This window comes from Haematobia irritans, chromosome 3 (assembly GCF_050003625.1).
Source record: "Haematobia irritans isolate KBUSLIRL chromosome 3, ASM5000362v1, whole genome shotgun sequence".
In the NCBI taxonomy this organism is placed as follows: Eukaryota; Metazoa; Arthropoda; class Insecta; order Diptera; family Muscidae; genus Haematobia; species Haematobia irritans.
In genome coordinates this window covers 171898574-171923244 of record NC_134399.1, presented here as the reverse complement: position 1 = coordinate 171923244, position 24671 = coordinate 171898574, and the positions used below count along the sequence as shown (strand labels likewise).

Genomic DNA, 24671 nt, shown 5'->3' with positions numbered 1-24671 from the left:
AATCAAAATCAAGTTTATATAAAACAATTAAACAAACGACATTTATACGAATGCAAACAAAAAGGAGAAAATAAATATGAGGGAAAAGAAGAAATTTTATATATTTGAAAAAAATTTTTTTTTTTGATAAGAAAACTTGGACCAGGTATAATGATAAAATACAAATTATTTTTAAACAAGAACACCACAAGACATTTATGATCAATAATTGCCCTCGGCTCTTTCACCCCATAAAGAATTCTGCGGGAGGAACTGCAGAAGATATGATAGCACAATCAATTCAAGCGCAATCATCATTCATCGTAAAAAAAGATAGATGGGTTGGTTGATTAGTTTTTAAATGTCCGCACAACGATGTGCATGTCCGTAAAATAAAACGGAAACGGAAATAGAAGTTGAAAAAAATTAATAAAAATTCTAAATTCTATACTAACATCAAAATGGGTCGTTCTAGTTCCAAACCTTTGCCGAAACCAAATAATCCATTACAGGAAATACAATTCAAAGAATCCCAAAGAGAACGTTCCCGTCAACAACACGAGAAACAGCGCAAACAAATCGCTCGTCTTCAAAAGAAACAGGCGAAGAAGCAACGAAAGCTACAAAAAAAGAATAAACGTAATAGTAATTATGGAACTTCCGCTTCCAATTGCCATCCCGCAAAGGATTGCAACTCCATGTCACAACCCATCATCCGGTTAAGGGGAAGTGATGAAACATCTCCATCGGGTTCTGATATTAGATTACGTTACGATTTTCGTCGCGAAGAATTCAATCGTCAACTTGAAGCAAAAATTCAAAAAGAATTAAATGAAAATTTATGTGAATTTATTTTAAATCAGTGTGTCTTCACAATGCAATTTTTTAAGAATTGCGAAAGGTGAGATGGCAAGCAAAAATTGTGGTGCAAAAAAATTTGAAAAACGGAAGAAGAGATTTTTCGCTTCCCAAAATACTTATATGTAGGAATATACAACGAAATTTAAAAACAAATAAAAAATTACCAAAAAAGGGTAAAAGAAAACATTCTTCATGAAATTAAAAAAAAAAAAAAAAAAAAAAAAAAAATACGAAAATATCTAAAAAATCAGCAAAGTAAAAATGTTCATATTCCAAAGTTTAAAAATTAGTAAGGTTATTCCAATTCCGAAAGTTGGAGGTGCACTTTCTATTGGTCAATTTCGGCCAGTGAGTATTTTATCAATAGTTGACGTGGTATTGGAGAAATTATTACATAGAAGCATATCTAAATACCTAGATGATAGTAACGCAATATATAGATACCAATTTGGCTTTAGGAAGGGTTCTGGAGTAGAAGAGGCTACTATGAATCTATTGAATTTTGTATGTAAGAGTTTGGATCAAGGGTATAAGGGTGTTGGTGCCATATTTTTGGACCTCACTAAAGCTTTTGATATAATTGATCATGATATACTTCTTGAAAAATTATATTACTATGGGATTCGAGGAAGAGAATTATTGTTACTACGGAGTTTCTTGTATAATAGGAAACAGTTTGTGCAAGTTTCCGGCGAAAGGAGTAGTATGTGTGATGTGAACAGTGGAGTACCTCAAGGTAGTTGTTTAGGGCCGCTGTTGTTTGCAATTTATATAAATGATATTTCAAATCTAGGATTGGAAGGGTGTATGTTTATGTTTGCGGATGACATATGCCTTCTTTATCCGTATAGAAACGAGCTTGTTTTGAAAATTGCAATGGAGCGTGATATGTGTTTAGTCCTAGAGTATATGAGGATTAACAAGATGGTATTAAATGCGTTTAAGACCAAGCTAATTAGATTCAGACCGAATTCACATCAACTTCGCCAGGACTTTTCGATATCTATAGGTGAGCATGAGGTTAAGGAAGTGAGCGAAGTAAAATACTTAGGACTACATTTGAAGTTTAATTTATCTTGGGACTTGCATATTGTTTTTATAAGAAATAAGGTATCCCCGGCTGTTGGGATTTTGAATAAACTTAGGTATGTCTTAAACACTGAAACCAAGATGCTGATATATCAAGCATTAGTTCACAGCCATATTGGGTTTTTGGCGGTTATCTATGGTCACAAAAACTCAACTGAGTTACAATCACTGCAACGCATGCAGAACAAGGCACTAAAAGCGGTTCACAACTTGCCGCAGAGATATTCTACAGTGGATTTGTATGGGAAAATTTGCAACACAATTTTGCCAGTACATTATCTGTACAGATATCAGATACTTATTTATGTTTATAAATCATTGAATAATATAGGATATCACACTATTGGATTTTATCAGAATCAGATTACGTTTAATACAAGGAATAGAACACAATTACGAGTAGCTAGATGTAGGTTGGAGATGTCCAGACAACGAGTAGAATGCATTGGTTGCTCCTTGTTTAACAGATTACCGGTTGATGTAAGGAACTTGTTACGGCTATCGCAATTCAAACGGAAGTTGAAGAATCATTTACTACGTAATGTTCAGGAATTTTTGAATTAATTTGTAATTTGAATTATTTACAATAATCAAATGTATTAATATTAAACTATTGGATAGTGTTAGGTTACTTCTTAATTAAAAACTTTAGAGTAGTTGTTATCTTGCCAACTTGCCTCAAAAATGCCTTAAAGGCGCTGAGGCTATAAAATGTATTGTTATGTTTTTAATTGAAAATTTAAATAAAAAAAAAAAATAAATAAATAAAAAATATGTATATGAAAGAAATTTCGATGAATTAAAAACAAAAAATTTAAAAAAATATCTATTATGAGGAAAATTTGAAGAAATGTGAAAATAACATTTTATGAATGTAAAAATTTAATAAATCTACAAATTTAATTTTTTTTACTAATTTTATTGAATTACAAAACTACGAGAAAATGCAGTTTGAATTTAGAAATAATTTAAAATAAAAAACAATTTTATCTTGGTTTCCCTTCAAGTTTTGATTTGATTTTCCGCTTTGGATTCGCCTAGACAATTTTGGGATTTTCTTGCTTTTACGTAAAATAACATTTTTAGAATTGGGTTGCCGAAAAGTGAAAAAGAAGATAAAGCATTTTCTCATATTCATTTTTGTGAAGATTCATGTAAACGAAAACAAAAATCTTAAAATGTTCGAAATTGATATAAATGTCAAAATGGAAAAAATATAAAATTATAACATTAAAATTAAATAATGAAGTGAAAATAAAATAATTCGATTCAATTAAATAATTTAAAATGTTCGAAATTGATATAAGGATTATAAATGTATAAATTTAAAAAAAAAAAAACAATGGTTTCAAATTATAAAATGGAAATATATGAAATAATAAAGTGAAAATGAGATAAGAATTAACGGATAATTATTGTAGCAAAGCAAAAACGAAAAAAATTTATTAGGAAAATGCAGTTAAGATCAGTCAGATACTGAACTAACAGTCCGAAAAAAGATATTTTAGTTCATAAAAATTACTTGAGTTTGTTCGAATTTTAACAAATGTGACATTTATTTTAATTGTATTGACCAAAAATAAGAATAAAGTACACAAGTTTACTAAATACGAAACTCACACAATATTTCAAATTTTCCCAAAAAAAAAAAATAGTAATTTCTACTTAAAATTTTTCTATCTTGAACTTCAAACTGCGATAAAGAAATTAAAATATATGAATAATTAAATAAAAGTAAATAAAAATAAACTACTTCATGCATTTTCTTTTTTTTTTTTTGTACAAGTTCAGAGTCAATATCAAAATTTGAGGCGCCATTTACTTTTTAATTGAATTTGTTTCTTTTTGATCACTTAAAAGTTTATTAAAGAACTAATTGACCCAATTAAAAAATTCAGTAATATACTTAATTTTTGTTACTGATTTTTGTTTTATTTAAATTTTTTTAATCAATTAAAATGTTTAATTATTTTTTTTAATTCAAATAAAATTTTAATTGAAAAAAATAATTGGTAATATTTTTTTGTGTTTAAATTGTTTGACATTGAAACAGGTAAAGAAAGAATAACTTTGGTCTTTGTGCACCCAGAAAAAAAGCAAATGTAGACATTTCAAACTAAATTTGCAAAGTGATACAAATAATTTAATTATTTTTGTCAAATTGAAAAAAATTGTATTAAAATAATAATTTTTTTTTGTTCTCAGCTTAAAGCCATGCATTGACTAAACTACAACTGTAGCTTAACCAACAGAGGAAAAGTATGCTTGTCAAATTTATTTGGGCAAAGCCCTATAGACTGCAAGATGGTTGGATGTACAGCTGTTTCGGAATTACCACATTCCTCATCAGCATCCTCTACTTGCAGCAAAACTATCAACCAATTATCAGAATAAATTCGGGTAATTCACTCAACCCAAAGTGAACTACACTTGAAACTCCCGAAAAAGGGTTTGATAGTCGGCTACTGCCTAAACAAATTTGCCAGCATATCTCTTTTCCTTTGCCAAACTCAAATCATCGATTTGAATATATTTGGCTGGGTTTGTTTTTGAGCGTGCTTCCTCTATCTTCATTCGTTTTGTTTGTTATTGTTGGCTTCTCTTCAATCGTTATTGTTGTTTTTTTTTATCTCAGCTTAAAGCCATGCATTGACTAAACTACAAGTGTAGCTTAACCAACAGAGGAAAAGTATGCTCAATAAAAAAGTATGCTTGTTCTATAAAAGGTCATATTTTGGAAAAAAAATTGGAATGAAAAATTGTTAAAATGTTTTTTGCGCTATATGAAGTTCTAGACAGACACAATTTAAGAAAAATTTACCCATTTGAGGAACTTATGAACTCAGTTTCAGCAAACTTTACCCATTTTAGGAAAATATGAACTGTTTTCGTAATTAGTCAAATTATGTCCTTAATTGGTATAAAACTTTTTCTCTCAATTTTAATTCACGTCATTAAAGCAAGCAAAAAAATTATCCCCCCATTGGCAAAACTGAACTAAAATCAACTAATTTTCGGCTATGAAAAAATCTATAAGTAAAAAATTTTAAATGTAAAATGCTAAAAAAAATCTATAACCTAAAACTAAAATTGGATTTGTTTTTGTTGCATAGTCTAATCACATACATCTGAAAGTGCATATGCAATAGGTGGTACAACCGGAAGTTGTGTCGATATGCCTTCCATACCACTTCGATAAGATTCCAAGCATATTGGATAGATATCAATGTTCAATGTGTCAACATTTGTAGTATAAACGATGCTGATACGAAAGGTGACAACATATTTTATTTATCATTTTTGGAAGATACTGTGTGATTTTTCATTTTACAATAAAAGTAAGACTACAGATATGATCCTGTGAAGTATAGTTTTTAAATTACTTTAAATTAAAATGACATTCGATATAGATAGGAAGTAATTTCAAGTGTTATACTTCTAAGTTAAAATTTACATATTTCGAGTACCCACTAGTTATGTGATTGTCTATTTACAGTTATTGAAATTTGTTTTTATGTTGTTATCAAAGCTACTGGTAGATCTTTAACTAAAAGAACTTAGTGACTTATTCATAAAACAATATTTAGCAAGTCAGTGATACTACTGGTACTTTCCTAAATGGTAAAATCCTATCCATAAGATGATATTTTGGATCAGAAGATATTGATTTAACGACATATATTGCATTTCTTATCAAAGAGAAATATCTTGGCGAAATTTCAGTTAAGAACATATCGCCGAACAAAAATTTTGCAATTCCGAGTATCGGAAGATACCCCAAATCTTTTTATATGGAGGCCAACAAGAAGGTAGTCGAGACGGAGTTCTGAACTCAACATTCTGGATCAAAAATAGTACAAACAAAACTAAATTTTTACATTTCATATTTCAGTTAATAACGCACATAACTTATATATCATTACAGTGAACTTTCTACCATATCAGATGAAATATTGGCAAATGAAAAGGAACTAAATCAGAATTTAGAAGAACATTCAATTATCTTGGCCAATCCGTTAGATGTCGCTGTGGCGAAATGGATCAATTATAAACCTGTGTAAGTAGAAGTAACCAATTTACTACCAGAATATTGCGTTTCCAAAAAAAGTACCAAAATTTTTTTTGGGGTCAATACCACTGTTGCCGCAGTGGGTAGAATTCTACCAAAAATGGTAGATTTTTTACTGTTTCATAGATTGGTAGAATTCTTGATTCCAACTATGAGGCACTTCCAATTTTCTATAGAAATAAAATTTTAACAAAATTTTCGATAGAAATAAAGTTTTGACAAAATTTTCTATAGAAATCAAAATTTGACAAAATTTTCTATAAAAATAAAATGTTGACAAAATTTTATAGAGAAATAAAATTTTGAGAAAATTTTCTACAGAAATAAAATTTTTAAAAAATTTTCTACAGAAATATGTACTTTTGATAAAATTCTCGATAGAAATACAATTTTGACAAAATTTTCTATACAAATAAAATTTTGACAAATTTTTCTATAGAAATAACATTTTGAGAAAGTTTTCTACAAAAAAACAAAATTTTCTATAGAAATCAAATTTTGACAAAATTTTCTATAGAAATAAAATTTTGACAAAATTTTCTATAGAAATAAAATTTTGACAAAATTTTATAGAGAAATAAAATTTTGAGAAAATTTTCTATAGAAATAAAATATTGATAAAATTTTCTATAGAAATACAATTTTGACAAAATTTTCTATGGAAATAAAATTTTGACAACATTTTCTATAGAAATAAAATTTTGACAAAATTTTCTATAGAAATAAAAATTTGAGAAAGTTTTCTACAAAAAAAAAACAGTCACCACGGTTGCCACAGTGGGTAGAATTCTACCAAAAATGGTAGATTTTTTACTGTTTCATAGATTGGTAGAATTCTTGATTCCAACTACGAGGCACTTCCAATTTTCAATTGAAATAAAATTTTAACAAAATTTTCTATAGAAATAAAGTTTTGACAAACTTTTGTCAAATAAAATTTGGCAAAATTTTCTATAGAAATATTGAGAAAATTTTCTATAGAAATAAAATTTTGACACAATTTTCTATAGAAATAAAATTTTGACAAAATTTTCTATAGAAATAAAATTTTGACAAAATTTTCTACAGAAATAAAATTTTGACAAAATTTTCTATAGAAATAAAATTTTGACAAAATTGCCTATAGAAATAAAATTTTGACAAAATTTTCTATAAACATCAAATTTAGACAAAATTTTCTATAGAAATAACATTTTGACAAAATTTTCTATAGAAATAAAATTTTGACAAAATTTTCTATAGAAATAAAATTTTGACAAAATTTTCTATAGAAATAAAATTTTGACAAAATTTTCTATAGAAATAAAATTTTGACAAAATTGTCTATAGAAATAAAATTTTGACAAAATTTTATAGAGAAATAAAATTTTGAGAAAATTTTCTATAGAAATAAAATGTTGATAAAATTTTCTATAGAAATACAATTTTGACAAAATTTTCTATGGAAATAAAATTTTGACAAAATTTTCTATAGAAATACAATTTTGACAAAATTTTCTATAGAAATAAAAATTTGAGAAAGTTTTCTACAAAAAAAAAAACAGTCACCACGGTTGCCACAGTGGGTAGAATTCTACCAAAAATGGTAGATTTTTTACTGTTTCATAGATTGGTAGAATTCTTGATTCCAACTACGAGGCACTTCCAATTTTCAATTGAAATAAAATTTTAACAAAATTTTCTATAGAAATAAAGTTATGACAAAATTTTCTATAGAAATAAAATTTGGCAAAATTTTCTATAGAAATTTTGAGAAAATTTTCTATAGAAATAAAATTTTGACAAAATTTTCTATAGAAATAAAATTTTGACAAAATTTTCTATAGAAATAAAATTTTGACAAAATTTTCTATAGAAATAAAATTTTGACAAAATTTTCTATAGAAATATATTTTTGACAAAATGTTCTATAAAAATAAAATTTTGTGAAAATTGTCTATAGAAATAAAATTTTGATAAAATTATCTAAAGAAATAAAATTTTGACAAAATTTTCTATAAAAATAAAATTTGGCAAAATTTTTTATGGAAAAAAAATTGATAATAAAATTTTGATAAAATTTTCTATAGAAATATAATATAGAATAAGAAATAAAAAAAAATAAGATTAAGGGACTTGTAAGTTATATGAAAAGATGATGTACAGTGGGAGAAAAGATGATTCAATTTGTAAGAGGAAATTTCCCAAATGTTTTCTCCATAAGGAGTTAGCATAAAGGGCCCAAAATTGAGTTATCTCTCCCAGCCAGATCTATACTAAAGGCTGTGGAAAGGTTCATTCGCCCGAACCGAAACATGTACAGTCCAGGCGTGTATAGATTTGTATCTGGCGTTTTCTTTTCAATGGCTCTATTAACCATGTTCCTTAATCTATATCTGTCCATAAAGCTCGAATAATAATTGTATAATTAGATATAATGCATTTGGACGTCAATTGCCTGTTTCGGTATCAGGCTAACATGTAATATAATAAGCAACGATGAGCCCGTCGTAAAACTAGGAAAAACACGACTAATGTACGCGTTAGAATTGTTGTTGTATCCTGGAAACCAGTTTCTGTTAATTGTCATATGTTGTAGTTGACTGTAGAAACAATAAGCATTGTTCGACTGTTCACCACTTAGGTGAATTCTAACAAATTAGCTTTCTAAAAATAAATTTCGTGTTGTTGCATTACTATGTAACAAAACGAAATAAAAAAAAATAAGATTAAGGGACTTGTAAGTTATATGAAAAGATGATGTACAGTGGGAGAAAAGATGATTCAATTTGTAAGAGGAAATTTCCCAAATGTTTTCTCCATAAGGAGTTAGCATAAAGGGCCCAAAATTGAGTTATCTCTCCCAGCCAGATCTATACTAAAGGCTGTGGAAAGGTTCATTCGCCCGAACCGAAACATGTACAGTCCAGGCGTGTATAGATTTGTATCTGGCGTTTTCTTTTCAATGGCTCTATTAACCATGTTCCTTAATCTATATCTGTCCATAAAGCTCGAATAATAATTGTATAATTAGATATAATGCATTTGGACGTCAATTGCCTGTTTCGGTATCAGGCTAACATGTAATATAAGAAATATATTTTTGACAAAATTGTCTATGGAAATAAAATTTTGACAAAATTTTCTATAGAAATAAAATTTTGACAAAATTTTCTATAGAAATAAAATTTTGACAAAATTTTCTATAGAAATAAAATTTTGACAAAATGTTCTATAAAAATAAAATTTTGTGAAAATTGTCTATAGAAATAAAATTTTGATAAAATTATCTAAAGAAATAAAATTTTGACAAAATTTTCTATAAAAATAAAATTTGGCAAAATTTTTTATGGAAAAAAAATTGACAATAAAATTTTGATAAAATTTTCTATATAACTAAAATTTTGACAAAATTTTCTATAGAAATAAAATTTTGACAAAATTTTCTATAGAAATAAAATTTTGACAAAATTTTCTATAGAAGTAACATTTTGTCTATAGAAATAAAATTTTGATAAAATTATCTAAAGAAATAAAATTTTGACAAAATTTTCTGTAAAAATAAAATTTGGCAAAATTTTTTATGGGAAAAAATTGACAATAAAATTTTGATAAAATTTTCAATATAACTAAAATTTTGACAAAATTTTCGATAGAAATAAAATTTTGAAAAAAATTTCTATAGAAATAAAATTTTGACAAAATTTTCTATAGAAGTAAAATTTTGACAAAATTTTCTATAGACAAAATTCTCTATAGAAATAAGAGTTTGAGAAAGTTTTCTATAGACATAAAATGTTGAGAAATTTTGTATAGAAATTAACATTTTGGCAAAATACTCTATAGAAATAAAATTTTAGTCAATGCATGGTTTTAAGCCTAAATAAAAACAACAAAATGATTGAAGAATAAACCAACAATAACAAAACGAATGAAGTAAGAGGAAGCACGCTCAAAATAAACCCAGTCAACTGCACTCAAATCGATGATTTGACAGTGGCAAAGGAAAAGACATATGTTTGTACGAATTTATTTCGGCATAAGCCGGCTATCATGTAAAACCTTTTTTCGGAAGGTTCAAGTGTGGTTCACTTTTGGGTTTAGGGAACTGCCTGAATTTATTCTGATAATTGGTTGATAGTTTTGCTGCAAGTAGAGGATGCTGTTGAGGAATGTGGTAATTCCGAAATGTGCGTCCATCCAACCATCTTGCAGTCTATAGGGCTTTGCCCAAATAAATTTAACAAATATTCTTTTCCACTGTTGGTTAAGCTACACTTGTAGTTTAGTCAATGCATGGTTTTAAGCTGAAATCAAAAATAACAACAATAAAATAAAATTTTGACAAAATTTCCTATAGAAAAAAATTAACAATATTTTTTATAGTAATAAAAATGGATTTTGAGAAAATTTTCCACAAAAAACAGATTTTGAGAAAATTTTGTATAGAAATAAAATTTTGACAAAATTTTATATAGAAATAAAAATTTTACAAAATGTTCAGTAGAAATAACATTTTGAGAAAATTTTCTATTGAAAAAAATTTTACGAAATTTTTATAGAAATTACATTTTGACGAAATTTTCTATAGAAATAATATTATGACAAAATTTCTATAGAAATAAAATTTTGACAAAATTTTCTATGGAAATAAAATTTTAACAAAATTTCTATAGAAATAAAATTTTGACAAAATCTTCTATAGAAAGAAAATCTTGACAAAATTTTCTATGGAAATAAAATGTTTACCAAATTTTCTATAGAAATAAAATTATAACAAAATTTTTTAAAGAAATAAAATTTTGACAAAATTTTCTATAGAAGAAAATGTTCTAAAGAAATAAAATTTTGACAATTTTTTTTTTTGGTTTTCCATATTTTCTTAAATAAAATATTCTTTCCTCCCTAGTCACGGTCCGGACAAACACAATCCTCAATTGTTGCAACCTCAAACTATTTACATGGTCTTTGAGAATATCGATATAGCTCGACCGAATGATGCCAACTATGACTCAATATCACCTCTCTGTAAAGTCGATATGGAAATGGATTTTCGAGAAAGTACACCGTATAAAGAGGAATATGGCCAATTGTTAAATGACATAAAGTGGAAAGGTTATGTTCGACTACGATTGCGCGAAGATTCAAATGATGCAAAATCTTTGCCCCCGCACGATGATGATATCTATAGTGAGGGTAGTTCCGGTTATGGTACCACCAGTCCCTACGGTAGTAAAAAATCATTGAATAACTCAGCAGCAGTTGTCTTGGGTAAATCGGAAGAATCGGACTACGATTATGCATTCATAACACATTTGAATACCCAACATCCCTTGAAGGAATTGAGAATGACAAATGGCCGAGATCGTCAGAGAATTGAGGACAAAGTGTTGCCAGATTCTTGTATCTCAGCATTGGGGAATTTTGTGCAGCCCTTGCAGGATGAGGAGTTTACCGATGATGAGGAAGAGGAGGAGGATAGTGAAAATGATTACGACGATGATAGAGAGGAGGATTATAGGGACTATGATACTCTGCAGGCCATTAAACAATACCGCCTGGAATTGGAAAAGCGACGAAAGCTTTTGGCCCAATGTTATTTGGATTCAAAAGAATTTATGCGTTATTTTGGAGAATTGGTACGTAAGCGCTTAGCTGATCAATTGAAAATATCCGGTAAGGAATTGGATATGGCCACTTTTCGAGGAAGCTCCATTTACACCAATCACTTTGAATTGATACCGGCCATATATGTGGCTCAAAATGTTACCGAATGGCCTAAGTGTGCTTTTGAGTTTCGCCTCAGGCATAGGCCTATGTCCACTAATCCTCAGACAGGCCAACAAAGCCAATGGCCTACCAGGGCCATGATCAAACGTATCGAAACTTTTGGCTTCCATGTCGTGCCCTTGGGTTATGCTCCCAAAAAGCAACGTAATCCTTTTCGTGACATTGAATGGCGCATCGTCTTTCCCAAGGCTGAGAGATATCTTGAGCAGCACTTGACCAATGCCCAAATCAAAGTTTTCATGATCACCAAAGCCTTACTCAAAAGTTTTGTGGAGCCTTGTGAGAAGAATAAGTCGCTCATGTTTGCTTTGGATCATTTACGCTCTCATTTATTTTGGGAGTGTGAGAGAGATTACAATGCTTGGCCTGAAGAGTTTTTGGGAGAGGTCTTACTACGTTTTATTGAGTCCTTTAAGCAAAGAGTACGTGAGAAACATTTAAGTGATTTCTTTATAAGAGAACGTAATTTATTCGAGAGTATACCTGAATATTCACTCAACACGCTTTATACCATATTGGCTGATATAACGGCAAATCCTTTAATGCATTTAATGATTGCCTTTCGTAATTTAGATTGCCCTCAAACGTATTTTCCCAAATTGAATTTTAAGAAAATTTTCGAAAATTTAGTGGAGAATGATATGTTGAAATTGAAATTGTTGGCCAAAAATGCTCGATCTTTAATGGATTTGGTTGAGGGCGAAGATGAAGAGCGGTGTTTAATGCCTGATGAAGGCGCTAAGGGCTTAGTGGGTATGAGTCGACATCATGTAAGGACGAATGGTAAGCTGAGAAGAAAGACCCAGTTGCTGAGACATAATATCGAAATGAAGAAAAAGGAAATGGTGGCGAAGAGGAGATCAGTGGAATCCATTGATGTGGAGGTAAGTGCCATAGTTGTATACGAATATTCGGTACAAGACACTAGAAGGAAGTTTTCTCTCTTTTGCAACACAATTCTTTCTTCTTTGTAATTTTATGAGACCTATAAATTCTTCGGTCTAATTGCGAAAAGGAGAGGATTGTGTTGCATTCTAAAATGCTGAAATTAAACTCGAATATATTACCCTGGGAACCACGGTGGTGCCATAACAATTTAGTTGCATTCAAGGTGAAAGAGTATTGCAAGAAGGATTGATTCTTGATCTTAAATTGTAGTGAACAAAAAGAAAGTTTAGCAACATCGGCTGTTGAAATGAGAGTTTCCGCGGATTCCAAAAGAGAGTGAAAAATGCCAAACTAGTGATCTGATACTTGTTAGATAGGACGGTAGAAAAGGTACGGTAAAGGTAATGGCTACAGCGGTATATAAAAATCAATCCAGGATCCAACACGAGCACCCACGATTTCAGTAGCAGAGATGGTCTGTATCAAACTTTTTTAGGTTTGCGACTGTCGCAAAGTTGTAAAGGTCGTAAACGTCACATACGCGTCGTAAATGTAGAAAAAGTAACAAAAGTCGCAAACTGAAAATACTTTAGTCGCGTCAGCTAGGCACCGAATTCGATGATATCCAAGACGATGTTATGTGCGAAGAAGTTTCAATTCACATTTTCCCTATTGGCTTTTGCACGAGTACAGGGTAACCGTGGATTTTCTCGTCCTTTCTTAGCTTTAAGTTCAGTCTCGTATCCAATATAACCCCAAGGTATTTTGCACACTCACCCACGGGAATTTCGATATATATAGGCTTGACCATGGGAAAACTTTCACAAATTTCTGCAGAAACTCACAGCGAATGCTGTCAAACTAAATTAAAAAATGTTCAGGATTTCTTCTATTCAAAATTTGGTTTTCTACAGTAGGTTTACGACTTTTGCGACATACGTATTATACCGTCGCAAATGTATGTCGCAAAAGTCACAGTTTGTGACAGGCCAACCCTGTTCAGTAGGCATATAAAAAGATCGCATGGGTCATATCTTCTTTAATGTAAACGTTGAAATGGTAGAGCTGTCCCATGTTTGATGAGTTTGGATTGGTGTGGACGATGATACATGCCTTCTGGGCCAGCAAATTTCGTGACTAACGGAGAGTAAGAATGCACTAACATACACTAGCGTGTACAGATATTAATTCGATCCCACGTAATTGGACGATTTCAACCTCTTGGTATGGGGCGGAGTGGATCCCATACTCCTTTTATAGGATAAATGCAACTCGCGATCGTGCTTGAGTGTTGTGTTTTCCAGGCTGGAAGAAGTGTTCAGGGGTGAAGGAAGCATACTAATGCCTACTTTGAAACTCCTATTGAAACTCAAGCGAACACAACGATGTGTGACGATCACAGAAGCTCACTCCGTACGTATCTCTTTCGTATTTGTACGGATTCATCCTCACTTAAATAATGGCAGAAGTCAATAGAACACTCATTCATCTCTGGTAATAAATACTTCACATCAAGTTTGCACTCTGGCACTCCAAAAGGGATATATCCATATTCAGGTAAGATAAATCCTCAGTGGAGAAGAACCTTCACTGACGCCTAGTATGGAACACCAGTCTAAACTCATTCGGACAGAATGAGTCTAAGGAGTAGAGAGGGGGGCTCAAACATAAACATATTCGTAAGACGATTTCAGAGTATACTTGAACGCTGTTTAAGCCAAATCCTATATAGTCGTCGTTTCCTGAACGCCCATGAAAAATGGATTTACTTCAATCAACAAACAGTACCAAGGAATAATGCGCCGTCCATGCTATAATTTTATTCGGACAGAATGTCTGTTTTGGTAAAGAATAGTACAGTGTGGCCAATCGCTAGGAATTGTCGGCGATGACTAAATAATCGCTAAATGTATTATTTATACCATTAAAAAGCTGCGGTATCGATTATGTCTTCCAAAATAACTTATAGTGTGGCCAATATTTGGGATATGTTCGACACCAGCACTATTGTCCGGATAAACTTATAGTCCGGCCGGCGCATTATAGAAATAGTAGCAGATACTGTCCTATCTGCCAGAAAGGCTACGAGGTCCACGTTGACCAACTTGAGAAAGGTAAAATCATGACCTTAATTGGCGAAAAACGAACATACCGACATGCTTCCAGTCTTACTGGAAATGGGATTTTTGGCGGATTAAAAAACAAAAAAAAAACAGAAAAAGATCAATGTATTTCGGTGATTTAAAACTTGTTAGGCAGATAGAGAAGGTGCTACAAAATACACTACCACGGAGAGAAAGAAAGCGTCTACCAGCACCCTGTACAGATATTAATTCAATCCCACGTAATTTGACGATTTCATCGTCTTGGTATGTGAAGGAGTCGGCCAAACACTCCCTTTTCTTTGACTCGACATCGAACATTCGATCTTCCGCATAGCCTTCGGGCTGGGAGGTGCTCACGATTGAAGGATGAACACTATTGCCTATTATGGAACTCCAATCAAAGCACACGTGGACACAACGCAGTGTGACGATCAAAGAGGCTCACCCCCGTATTTGTACAGATTCACTCGCTAGATAAGGGCCGGAGTCTACCGAAGGCCTTCAGACTCTCCAGATTATAATCCGTTGCATCGGTCTACGTAATGAATATCCTTTATTTAATTCCATGGGACTTCCTTTTGGTTTTCAAACTGAAAAACAAATTCATCCGCCCGGCGCAAATATCAGTCCAATGAAGAAATCTTCGTCATCTCGATGGTCTATTATGGAGAAGAAGGATAGGTTAGTTTAGGTGTAGTTCCAGCCCGTTGTTTTGGGTTTACATAAACTATCCAGTCTATTGTTATACCACACGTGCTGAACTACAATGGATAAAGAGATAGGTTAGGTTATGTGGCAGCCCGATGTATCAGACTCACTTAGACTATTCAGTCCATTGTGATACCACAGTGGTGAACTTCTCTCTTATCACTGAGTGCTGCCCGATTCCATGTTAAGCTCAATGACAAGGGACCTCCTTTTTATAGCCGAGTCTGAGCGGCGTTCCACATTGCAGTGAAACCACTTAGAGAAGCTTTGAAACCCTCAGCAATGTAACCAGCATTACTGAGGTGGGATAATCCACCGCTGAAAAACTTTTTGGTGTTCGGTCGTAGCAGGAATCGAACCCACGACCTTGTGTATGCAAGGCGGGCATGGTAACCATTGCACCACGGTGGATCACTTTGGGTCTTCAATATTTTTTGAAGAAATAAAAATTGGGAGCCAAAGTGGCGTCGTTCCAAATCAACTGTAGGAATGATCTCAATTTAATTCAGATAAAAATAGAGTTTCTCTATACTCATTGATATAAGAGATGTTGTCTCTCATAGCAATAATAATGGACTCGGGAGCTTTATTCTCTGATTATAATATAAAAAGCTTCATACTATGAACAATATTTTTCATTAAAGTTGAGAAACTTTTCGTACTATAATTCAAAACGAGAATTATATTTCGGAAAAAAAACATTTTTTAGTATATCCAATCGATTATGCATTTTCTCTCCCCACTCTCTTTCTTTCTCTTTTTTTCAGTTCTTCTTCCAACGAGATATGAATAATGCGAATTCTCGCCTCATAAATCAAGGTGTAGAGAATTTACGACGCACGAATATTCTGGAAATCTTCATTGACCATCTACTAGCCATGTCTGCAAAAGCTTTGGAATTTCATTCTGCTGCTGTAATGAAAAGTTATTTATCACAATCTCGTCGTCTTTGCAAATTTTATCACAATTATGGTTGTGACATTGGAGCCAAGGAATATTTAAGTAAAATTCAAAGTTTAGATGAAGAATTAGAAATGCTCTACGTCAAGGAAGATTTCTCATATCCAGCCCCTAGTTTACCGGTAAGGATAAGTATTGAACCAACTACACAGTCTCGACCTTGCAATGTTAGTGATCCTATGGAGATGGTGATAAAAGAAGAGGTTAAAGTTACGCCAAAGCAACCTTGCCATTTATATGAAGAAATGGTTCTGCAGGAACCTATGGCCATAAATGAACCTAGAAAAACTAATTTCAAAATAAGAACAACCACCTTAGAGGAAGATACTCAATCGAAATCTTATAGTGATACCAATGCACCTATAAATAATGAAACTAACCTCCAAACACCAAAAAGTGCTCTGAAAAAATCCTTTGAAGAGTGTGATTCCAGGCCATTTAGCGAACCTCGTAAATCCATTAAATTCAATAATGTTGTGGTCAAAGTTAAAAAAGGCGACACAAATCCCATACAGAAACCTCAATGTTATAGTCCCGTTAGTATATTGAGATCTAAGCAAGATCGATCGAATGATGATGAGGGAGAAAATGATGAAGATTATAGCACTGATTCTGAAAGTGAGGATCAGCAGCCACCTACTACGCCAACATCCAATCCTTCAACAAAACCATCTTCGTCTCTCTTACCTTCTTTGATGAAATCTTCTTCCGACTTCATCAAATCTTCACCCCTGGGTAATACGGAAATGTTTCAGAGTATATCCCACAGTACTGATAAAATATTTAGTAATTTATCCACCGATGAGAGGAAGGCTCAAATTCGTGATATGCTTAAACGCAAAACATTACAACTCAAGGGAGTATTCAATCAATCGTCGGATAGTTAAGTTAAGTGAAATAATATTTATATTTTTTTTATCAAAAAAATTATTTTAATTTTGTTATAAACTAAATAAAATAAAATTGAAAAATATATGACTTAATTTTTTGATAATCAATAATGATAGAATTACACAATTATTATACAATCTGCAGTACCTACAGATGAAGACCGCCGAACCAACACGCCTGAGACATTTTGCTACTAAATCCATCGAAGTATTCGAGTACATGCGAATCCAGTACTGGACAACTTTACCGATGAGGACAATGGACCCAAACGAAACGCGCGGTGAAAACACGGGAAGAAACTTATGTAACGGAACGAAATACATTTTTGAATTACCAATAGTAAACTCGGTTTTTGGGGCAACGAGGATGAGCCCTGACAACCGAAGGATATGAACACGACGAGTGGCACGACCGCAGTCAGTTCACACAAAGCAACAGGAACTGTACCACCTCACTAAGTGTTTCGGCATTTAGCTTGCTTCCGCACTAATAGCTTGCTTCCGTACTAATTGTTTCGGAAATTGGCTTGCTTCCGCCCTAATTGTTTTTCGGCGATTAGCTTGCTTCCGTACTAATCGTTTCTCGGCGATAGGATTTCTTCCGCACTAATAGCTTCGGCTATTAGCTTCCTTCCACTAGTTGGTTTCGGCACGTAATTTTTAGATTTTGTTACTAACCCCACAAGCACCTATTAACGCATCAACCCGAATCATCAACGCCGAATCAACTATCAACATTGAATAGATACCATAGCCGCATCACCCGAATCATCAACACCGAACAGCCACCGACGACTTATCAAAGAATCACCCGAATCATCAAAAACTGAATCATCAACACAGAATTATCAACACCAGACAGCCAATCCCACGGCGGCGGGTTCTGTGCACCGGATGGACCCCATCCATTGGCTAGCGGCTGCCACATCAGTGTACGTGTTGTTTCGTCCGCCTTTTTGTGCTGGAGAAGGTGCATCCCGGGGTACCTTCTCCGTTTGCTGTTGGTCCGAGCCGGGATAGAGGAGAACCCCGGACCATGGTATTGTTCAGTCTGCCGAAACCTGATCCACCACGGTTCGGTTTCGGTCAGGTGTAACCGGTGCTTGGAGTGGGTGCATTACCGAGATCAACACCAGAAAAATCACCGACGCCAAAGAACCCATCAACGGAAACCGTATCATCAACGACCGTCCCGATTCATCGAATCAGCGACACCGAACAGTCGTCGACACCGTATCAACGAATCGAATCAATAGAATCAAAGCTTTATTTTCCCGAATAGCTTCGCTTGAGTCAAACCAGATCGCCAACAACCGATCTGCCGACAACTTTATTAAGAGACCACATAATAAACACTGAATAGGTACCATCGCCGCATCACCCGAATCATCAACACCGACCAGCCACCGACGGCTTATCAACGAATCATCCGAATCAACAAAAACCGAACCATCAACACAGAATTATCAACACCGGAAAAAAATCACCGACGACGAAGAATCGAAGCCTTATTCTCCTGAATAGCTTCGCTTCAGCCGAACAAGATCGTCAACAGCCAAATCGTCAATAAACGATCCGCCGACACCTTTACTGAGAGGCCACAAAATAAACCACCGACTTCCCAGCATACATTGCGTGACAAATACGTATGTAAGGTCAAATAAATAAAGCGTGTATTGTTATTATATAAATACCACCAAATCGTGTGTTCTTAATTTAAGGTTCGTGGATCCTTAAAGTTGATCCTGGACGACCACTGCTCTACCTCAGACGTCGATAAAACCACGTTACACTTAGACTTAAGTTAAGATAAGTTTATCATATTTTCTCTGGATGATAGAGTGACAAGGAGGAGGGTCATTCATTACATTTCCGGTCGTCGGATCAACACGCCACAATTGAACCCAAGCGTAGGTTCCAAAGGCGGAATTTCAATAAAAGTAATACCTAAATACCCGGATTTGACTTGTGTTTGTATTAATTGTCTGGTAGAGAATTTCCGCAAATGAATCCATACAAGTCCTCGAGTAAGGGTGAATCCTGCACGCCGCTCTCAACTCTCTTCTCAACGACCACTCGATTCGGGGATGAGTTTTCTAGCTCCTAGCAAGAAGTTATTCGGTGTCAAGTCAGGACTATACAGTAGAGATGTGCATGTGATACGAAACTGTCGTGACTCAAGCGTGAGTCATGCTGACGGCAACGGCGTGAGTGTGCATGAGCGTGATTAACCAACCAAATGTCGTGCGTGAGCGTGAGTCACGAAAATAATATCTTCCTGAGTGTGCGTGAGTAAAGAATTTCGGAAAAAACACGCTCACGAAAATAATCCCGCTTACGAACATAAAATACTTACGAGTTGAATTCATTTATAATTTTAGTGACTAGGTGGAAAGAGTTTTATAACGCACTTCATTTTAGCCATATTCTATAGGTAAATCACTCATAAAATTATTCGTGAGTCACGAGGTTTTTTGTGAGTCACGACATTTCTCTGTCGTGAGTGTACGTGAGCAAACTATTACCCACGTGCTCACCTCTACTATACAGCTGATGGCCCATCAAATCGATGTTTTGAGCGCTGCGCGATCCTTCGTCAATGGTTGGTTTTCTAATTTTTTGGAAGACAACTGGCAAACAAACGATCGTTTACCACTCAAAATTGAATGTTTTTGAGTTGTTTAGTGATACGATTTCCACATGTTCACTTTTTTCCAAAGAAAACAGGCGATAATTTGCTAATTTTATTGGAATTGGCGTCACAGTCGACTACTATTTACTTTCGGGCTCGTACCTAAAATGGATTCATCACCTGTCACGAAGTCATAGACGTGTTTCGTAGCACCGCGATCATATTTTTGGAGCATTTCTTTCGACCAATCGACACGATCCTTTTTTTTTTTGAGCGATTGACAATTTGTGTAGGATCCAAAGCGATCAAGTTTGTTTAACGATCAAATGTTCATGAAATATTGAATGCTGGTCCTTGCTAAACCCTTGTCTCAATCTTATCAGTCGCACAGCATCAATAATTTCCAATAACTGATTTTGAACAAACTTAACGAAGTTCTTCGTCTTGGATAAACTACGTCCTCATTGATGCACTATTGTTGAGTTAATCCACGTGGAAAGATGTAAAAAATAATTGTTGTAATATGTTCACGATTTAATTCAGAGATGAATCTTTTAATTTGCTTTAAACAACAGAAATAGCGCTCGTAGGTCAAATCGTTCTGAGTTCGTATAACTTCAAAAATGTTACGCTTTAGAGGTGTCAGTTTGCAGATTGCAAAATTTCCCTAGATTCTCGGCGTCACATTCGATAACCTTTAGCTTAGCAGTCAATTATACAAGCCTCTGCTTCGACTTCGTAGGAGTAATGAGCATTCAATAGTACTTTTGTCAACATTATCCTAAGAATCGCTGTTTCTGATATCAGATCATTCCTTTTTTAATTCAAGCAACCCGCAAGCCGCACTAAAGAAAACTGACAATAACAATCCTACTAGTAGTGACATCTGGCCCTTTATTTTCGCAATGACCAATCACTGTCTAGCCTTCCTTTCCTACGTTGCCATATCGTTTTACTTTATTTACAACGCAAACTTTATGACAATCCTACTAGTAGTGACATCTGGCGTATTATTTTTGCAATGACCAATCAGTGTCTAGCCAAAGATAATTGAGAAGAAGATGCAGTCTTGTCATAGCAAAACTGAAGCACCAGAGGACTCTGCCAACAAAATATCATAAAGTTTGCGTCGACGTGTCTCTCAAATGTACTGCCGTTTGCGTCGGAAAATATCATAACATTTGTGTTTTTCATAAATTTCAGAATAAAAACCCACAAAATTAGTACCAAAACGATTGTAGAAAACTAAAATAAAACGTATGTGTATTTTAAAGCCAATATTCAATATGGTTTTATGTGAATATTGCCGTTTTAAATTTATTCCTGGGCAGAGCTGCTTTGGAAAAAATTGACAAATAAAACAATATTTTTGTCATAGCCCCCTACACCTTGACATTTGTTTTATCTTTATAAGAGCACAATGCTTAATCTTGTTATACTCAATTATCTTTGGTCTAGCCTTCTTTCGTACCTTGCCATATTGTTTTACTTATTTTCTTAGTTTTAATCACACTCACCTTAACACCATGTTCCACATAAAAGTCTCCAGTACCCATGGAAGCATAAAGTTTATAACCCATTTTAGCTAAATCTCGAATTGAAGGTAAAAGTTCCATTTTATGCTGAATTAAAAAAGAAATTTCATCAAAAATAATTTCAACATTGCAAAATCAATGTCACTTACCTTAAAACTTCCAATGGATAATAGTATAGCCCTTTTCGGTATCTGGAAACCGGTAGACATCATACCCTTCAAATAGGCTTCGTAACGATTATCACCAAAACAAGCCACTTCCCCAGTAGAAGCCATCTCAACACCCAATTGAACATCAGCTCCAGCCAAACGTGAAAAACTAAATTGTGGCACTTTAACACCAACCTTTCCGACACCATGAAGCACATCGACGGGTTCCACAGGTAAACCCATAATGGCTCTGGTAGCAGTTGCCACAAAATCGTGATTCAAAGTCTTCGACACAAAGGGGAAAGAACGAGAAACACGAACATTACATTCAATAACCTTAAGTTCATTATTTTTGGCAATAATTTGCATATTAAAGGGTCCCGTAACATCCAATAGACCAGCTAGATCACTGGTTATTCTCTTGATATTATCTAGAGTTTCAGCATTTAAATCTTGAGGTGGAGTTACTAGAGTAGCATCTCCCGAATGGACACCAGCATTCTCAACATGTTCGGATACGGCCATACAAAGAATCTCACCATCTGCCGCAACAGCATCAACATCAATTTCCTTGGCTTCGGTAAGGAATTTCGATATGACCACTGGATGTTCTTTGCTAACCTGAGAGGCAGCACTGAGATATGTCAAAAGATCTTGATCCGAATATGCAACATTCATGGCAGCGCCAGAGAGAACATAAGAGGGTCGTACTAAGCAAGGATATCCCACTTCTTCACAAAATTTAATGGCACTCTCATGATTGGTTAGCTCTTTCCAACGTGGCTGTAAAATTCCCTTACGATCCAACATGCGAGAGAATTTGAAACGATTTTCGGCGGAATCTATGGACTCAGGAGAGGTACCCAAAACCTTGGCCTGTTGACGATGTAAATCCATGGCTATGTTATTGGGCAATTGACCACCCATGGAGAGGATTATACCTTCGGAATGTTCAAGCTCATATATATCCATGACCACCTCAAAACTGATCTCTTCGAAATATAAACGATCACACATATCGTAATCGGTGGATACAGTTTCGGGATTGTAGTTAATCATAATTGTCGACTTTCCCAGATTTCGTAACTCACGAAGGCAACCCACTGCACACCAATCAAATTCCACCGATGAGCCTATACGATACACTCCAGATCCGACCACAATGGTAAAGCCACCAGGAAAATCAATATCATACTCGGAAGCATTATAGGTGAGATAAAGATAATTGGTGGCCGCTGGCCATTCTCCGGCCACAGTATCGATTTGTTTGACATAGGGAATAATGCCGGCCTCTTTTCTCTGCTGACGTATGGCCAATTCGGTAACTTTTATAGCCTCCGCTAATTGTTTATCCGAGAAACCCATGCGCTTGGCTTTCCACAATTGATTGGTAGTTAAAGAACTTCCCGATTGCTCCAATTCGTTATAGAACTCGATGATATTTTTCATTTTATTCAAGAACCAACGATCAATCTTGGTCAGCGAATGTAATTGGTCAACGGTATAGTTGGCTTTCAAGGCGGCCGCCAAAATGAAAGGCCTTTTGTCGGTGGGCTCCTTCAGTTCTTCATTGTTGACCTTATGTAGGTAGGGATCGAAACCGGTTACCGAATGATCTACCATTCTCAAGGCTTTTTGGAAGGCTTCCTCAAAATTCCTTCCTATGGCCATAACTTCACCCACACTTTTCATAGAACTTCCAATATTTTTACTAACTCGTATAAATTTCGATAAATCCCAGCGTGGTATTTTCACCACACAATAATCCAAAGAGGGCTCGAAACAGGCCGTTGTAACACCAGTAACGGAATTTTTGATAGATGGCAAAGCGACACCTAGTGACAATTTGGCAGCAACATAAGCTAATGGGTAACCGGTAGCTTTACTAGCTAAGGCTGAGCTACGCGAAAGTCTCGCATTTACTTCAATGATGTAATACTCTTCGGAATGGGGATTCAAGGCATATTGGATGTTACATTCACCCACCACACCAAAATGGCGTATGACTTTCAGAGCTGTGGATCTAAGCATATTATATTCCCGATTATTTAGAGTCTGCGAGGGAGCCACTACAATACTTTCTCCTGTATGAATGCCCAAAGGATCTAGATTTTCCATATTACACACAGTTATACAATTGTCAAAGGCATCGCGCACCACTTCATATTCCACTTCCTTCCATCCCTTGAGGGATTTATCAATAATCAATTGGGAGGAATGGGCTAAAGCTTGACGAGCCAAAGTTTCCAATTCTTCCTCACTGTCAGCAAATCCTGATCCCAAGCCTCCTAAAGAAAAAGCTGCTCTTGCCATTACCGGATAGCCAATACGTTTGGCAGCTTTCAAAGCTTCCTCCACCGAATAAACCGCCTCCGAAGGGGCCACTTGTTCTCCAATTTCATTAACCCTTTCGGCAAAGATTTTTCGATCTTCCGTTTCGATAATGGAACTAATGGGAGTACCCAATATCTTGACATTGTATTTGGAGAATACACCTGAACGTTCCAATTCTACTCCACAATTCAATGCTGTTTGACCACCAAAAGTCAGCAGAACTCCATTAGGACGTTCAGCCTTGATAACCTGTTCCACATATTCCGGTGTTAAGGGTAGGAAATAACATTTATCCGCCAAGCCTTTGGAGGTCTGTACCGTAGCTATATTAGGATTAATGAGAACGGTTTGAATTTTCTCTTCTTTCATGGCTTTAATGGCTTGCGAGCCGGAGTAATCAAATTCTCCAGCTTGACCAATAGACAATCCGCCTGACCCCAAAATCAAGACTTTGCGGGGTCTTTTCTCCAACAAAGATTCCGGTTTGGGTGTATACATCAAACGTTCTATTAAATTCTGGCGTAAACTCAACGCATCTCTCTGACCTTGGGTTCGTACAGCTTCCAAAAATATGTCAAAAAGTAATTCCAGATCTTCAGGACCAGCGGTATGCTCAGGATGGAATTGTACCGAAAAATAAGGTTTTACCTTATGAATTATACCTATGAAGGCAAATAAACCACGATTACACGAACTGCTAAAA

At 34.2% G+C, this 24671-nt stretch overlaps 2 protein-coding genes across 2 annotated transcripts in view; one reads left to right on the top strand and one right to left on the bottom strand.

Moving 5' to 3' along the window:
* The window catches only part of r (carbamoyl-phosphate synthetase 2, aspartate transcarbamylase, and dihydroorotase rudimentary), a 46866-nt gene that overhangs the window by 9493 nt on the left and 12702 nt on the right, over window positions 1-24671 (bottom strand). The window contains exons 3-4 of the mRNA XM_075298284.1: window positions 21635-24630; window positions 21468-21572 (exon numbers count right to left, since the gene is read on the bottom strand). Of these exons, the coding sequence (XP_075154399.1) occupies window positions 21468-21572; window positions 21635-24630 (3101 nt within the window). The remainder of the gene's footprint in view (window positions 1-21467; window positions 21573-21634; window positions 24631-24671) is intronic.
* On the top strand, window positions 354-17401 carry LOC142230182 (uncharacterized). The gene is made up of 4 exons (XM_075300823.1): window positions 354-880; window positions 5855-5986; window positions 10887-12651; window positions 16236-17401. The coding sequence occupies exons 1-4, from the start codon at window positions 441-443 to the stop codon at window positions 17313-17315; spliced, it is 3417 nt and encodes a 1138-aa protein (XP_075156938.1). The 5' UTR covers window positions 354-440; the 3' UTR covers window positions 17316-17401.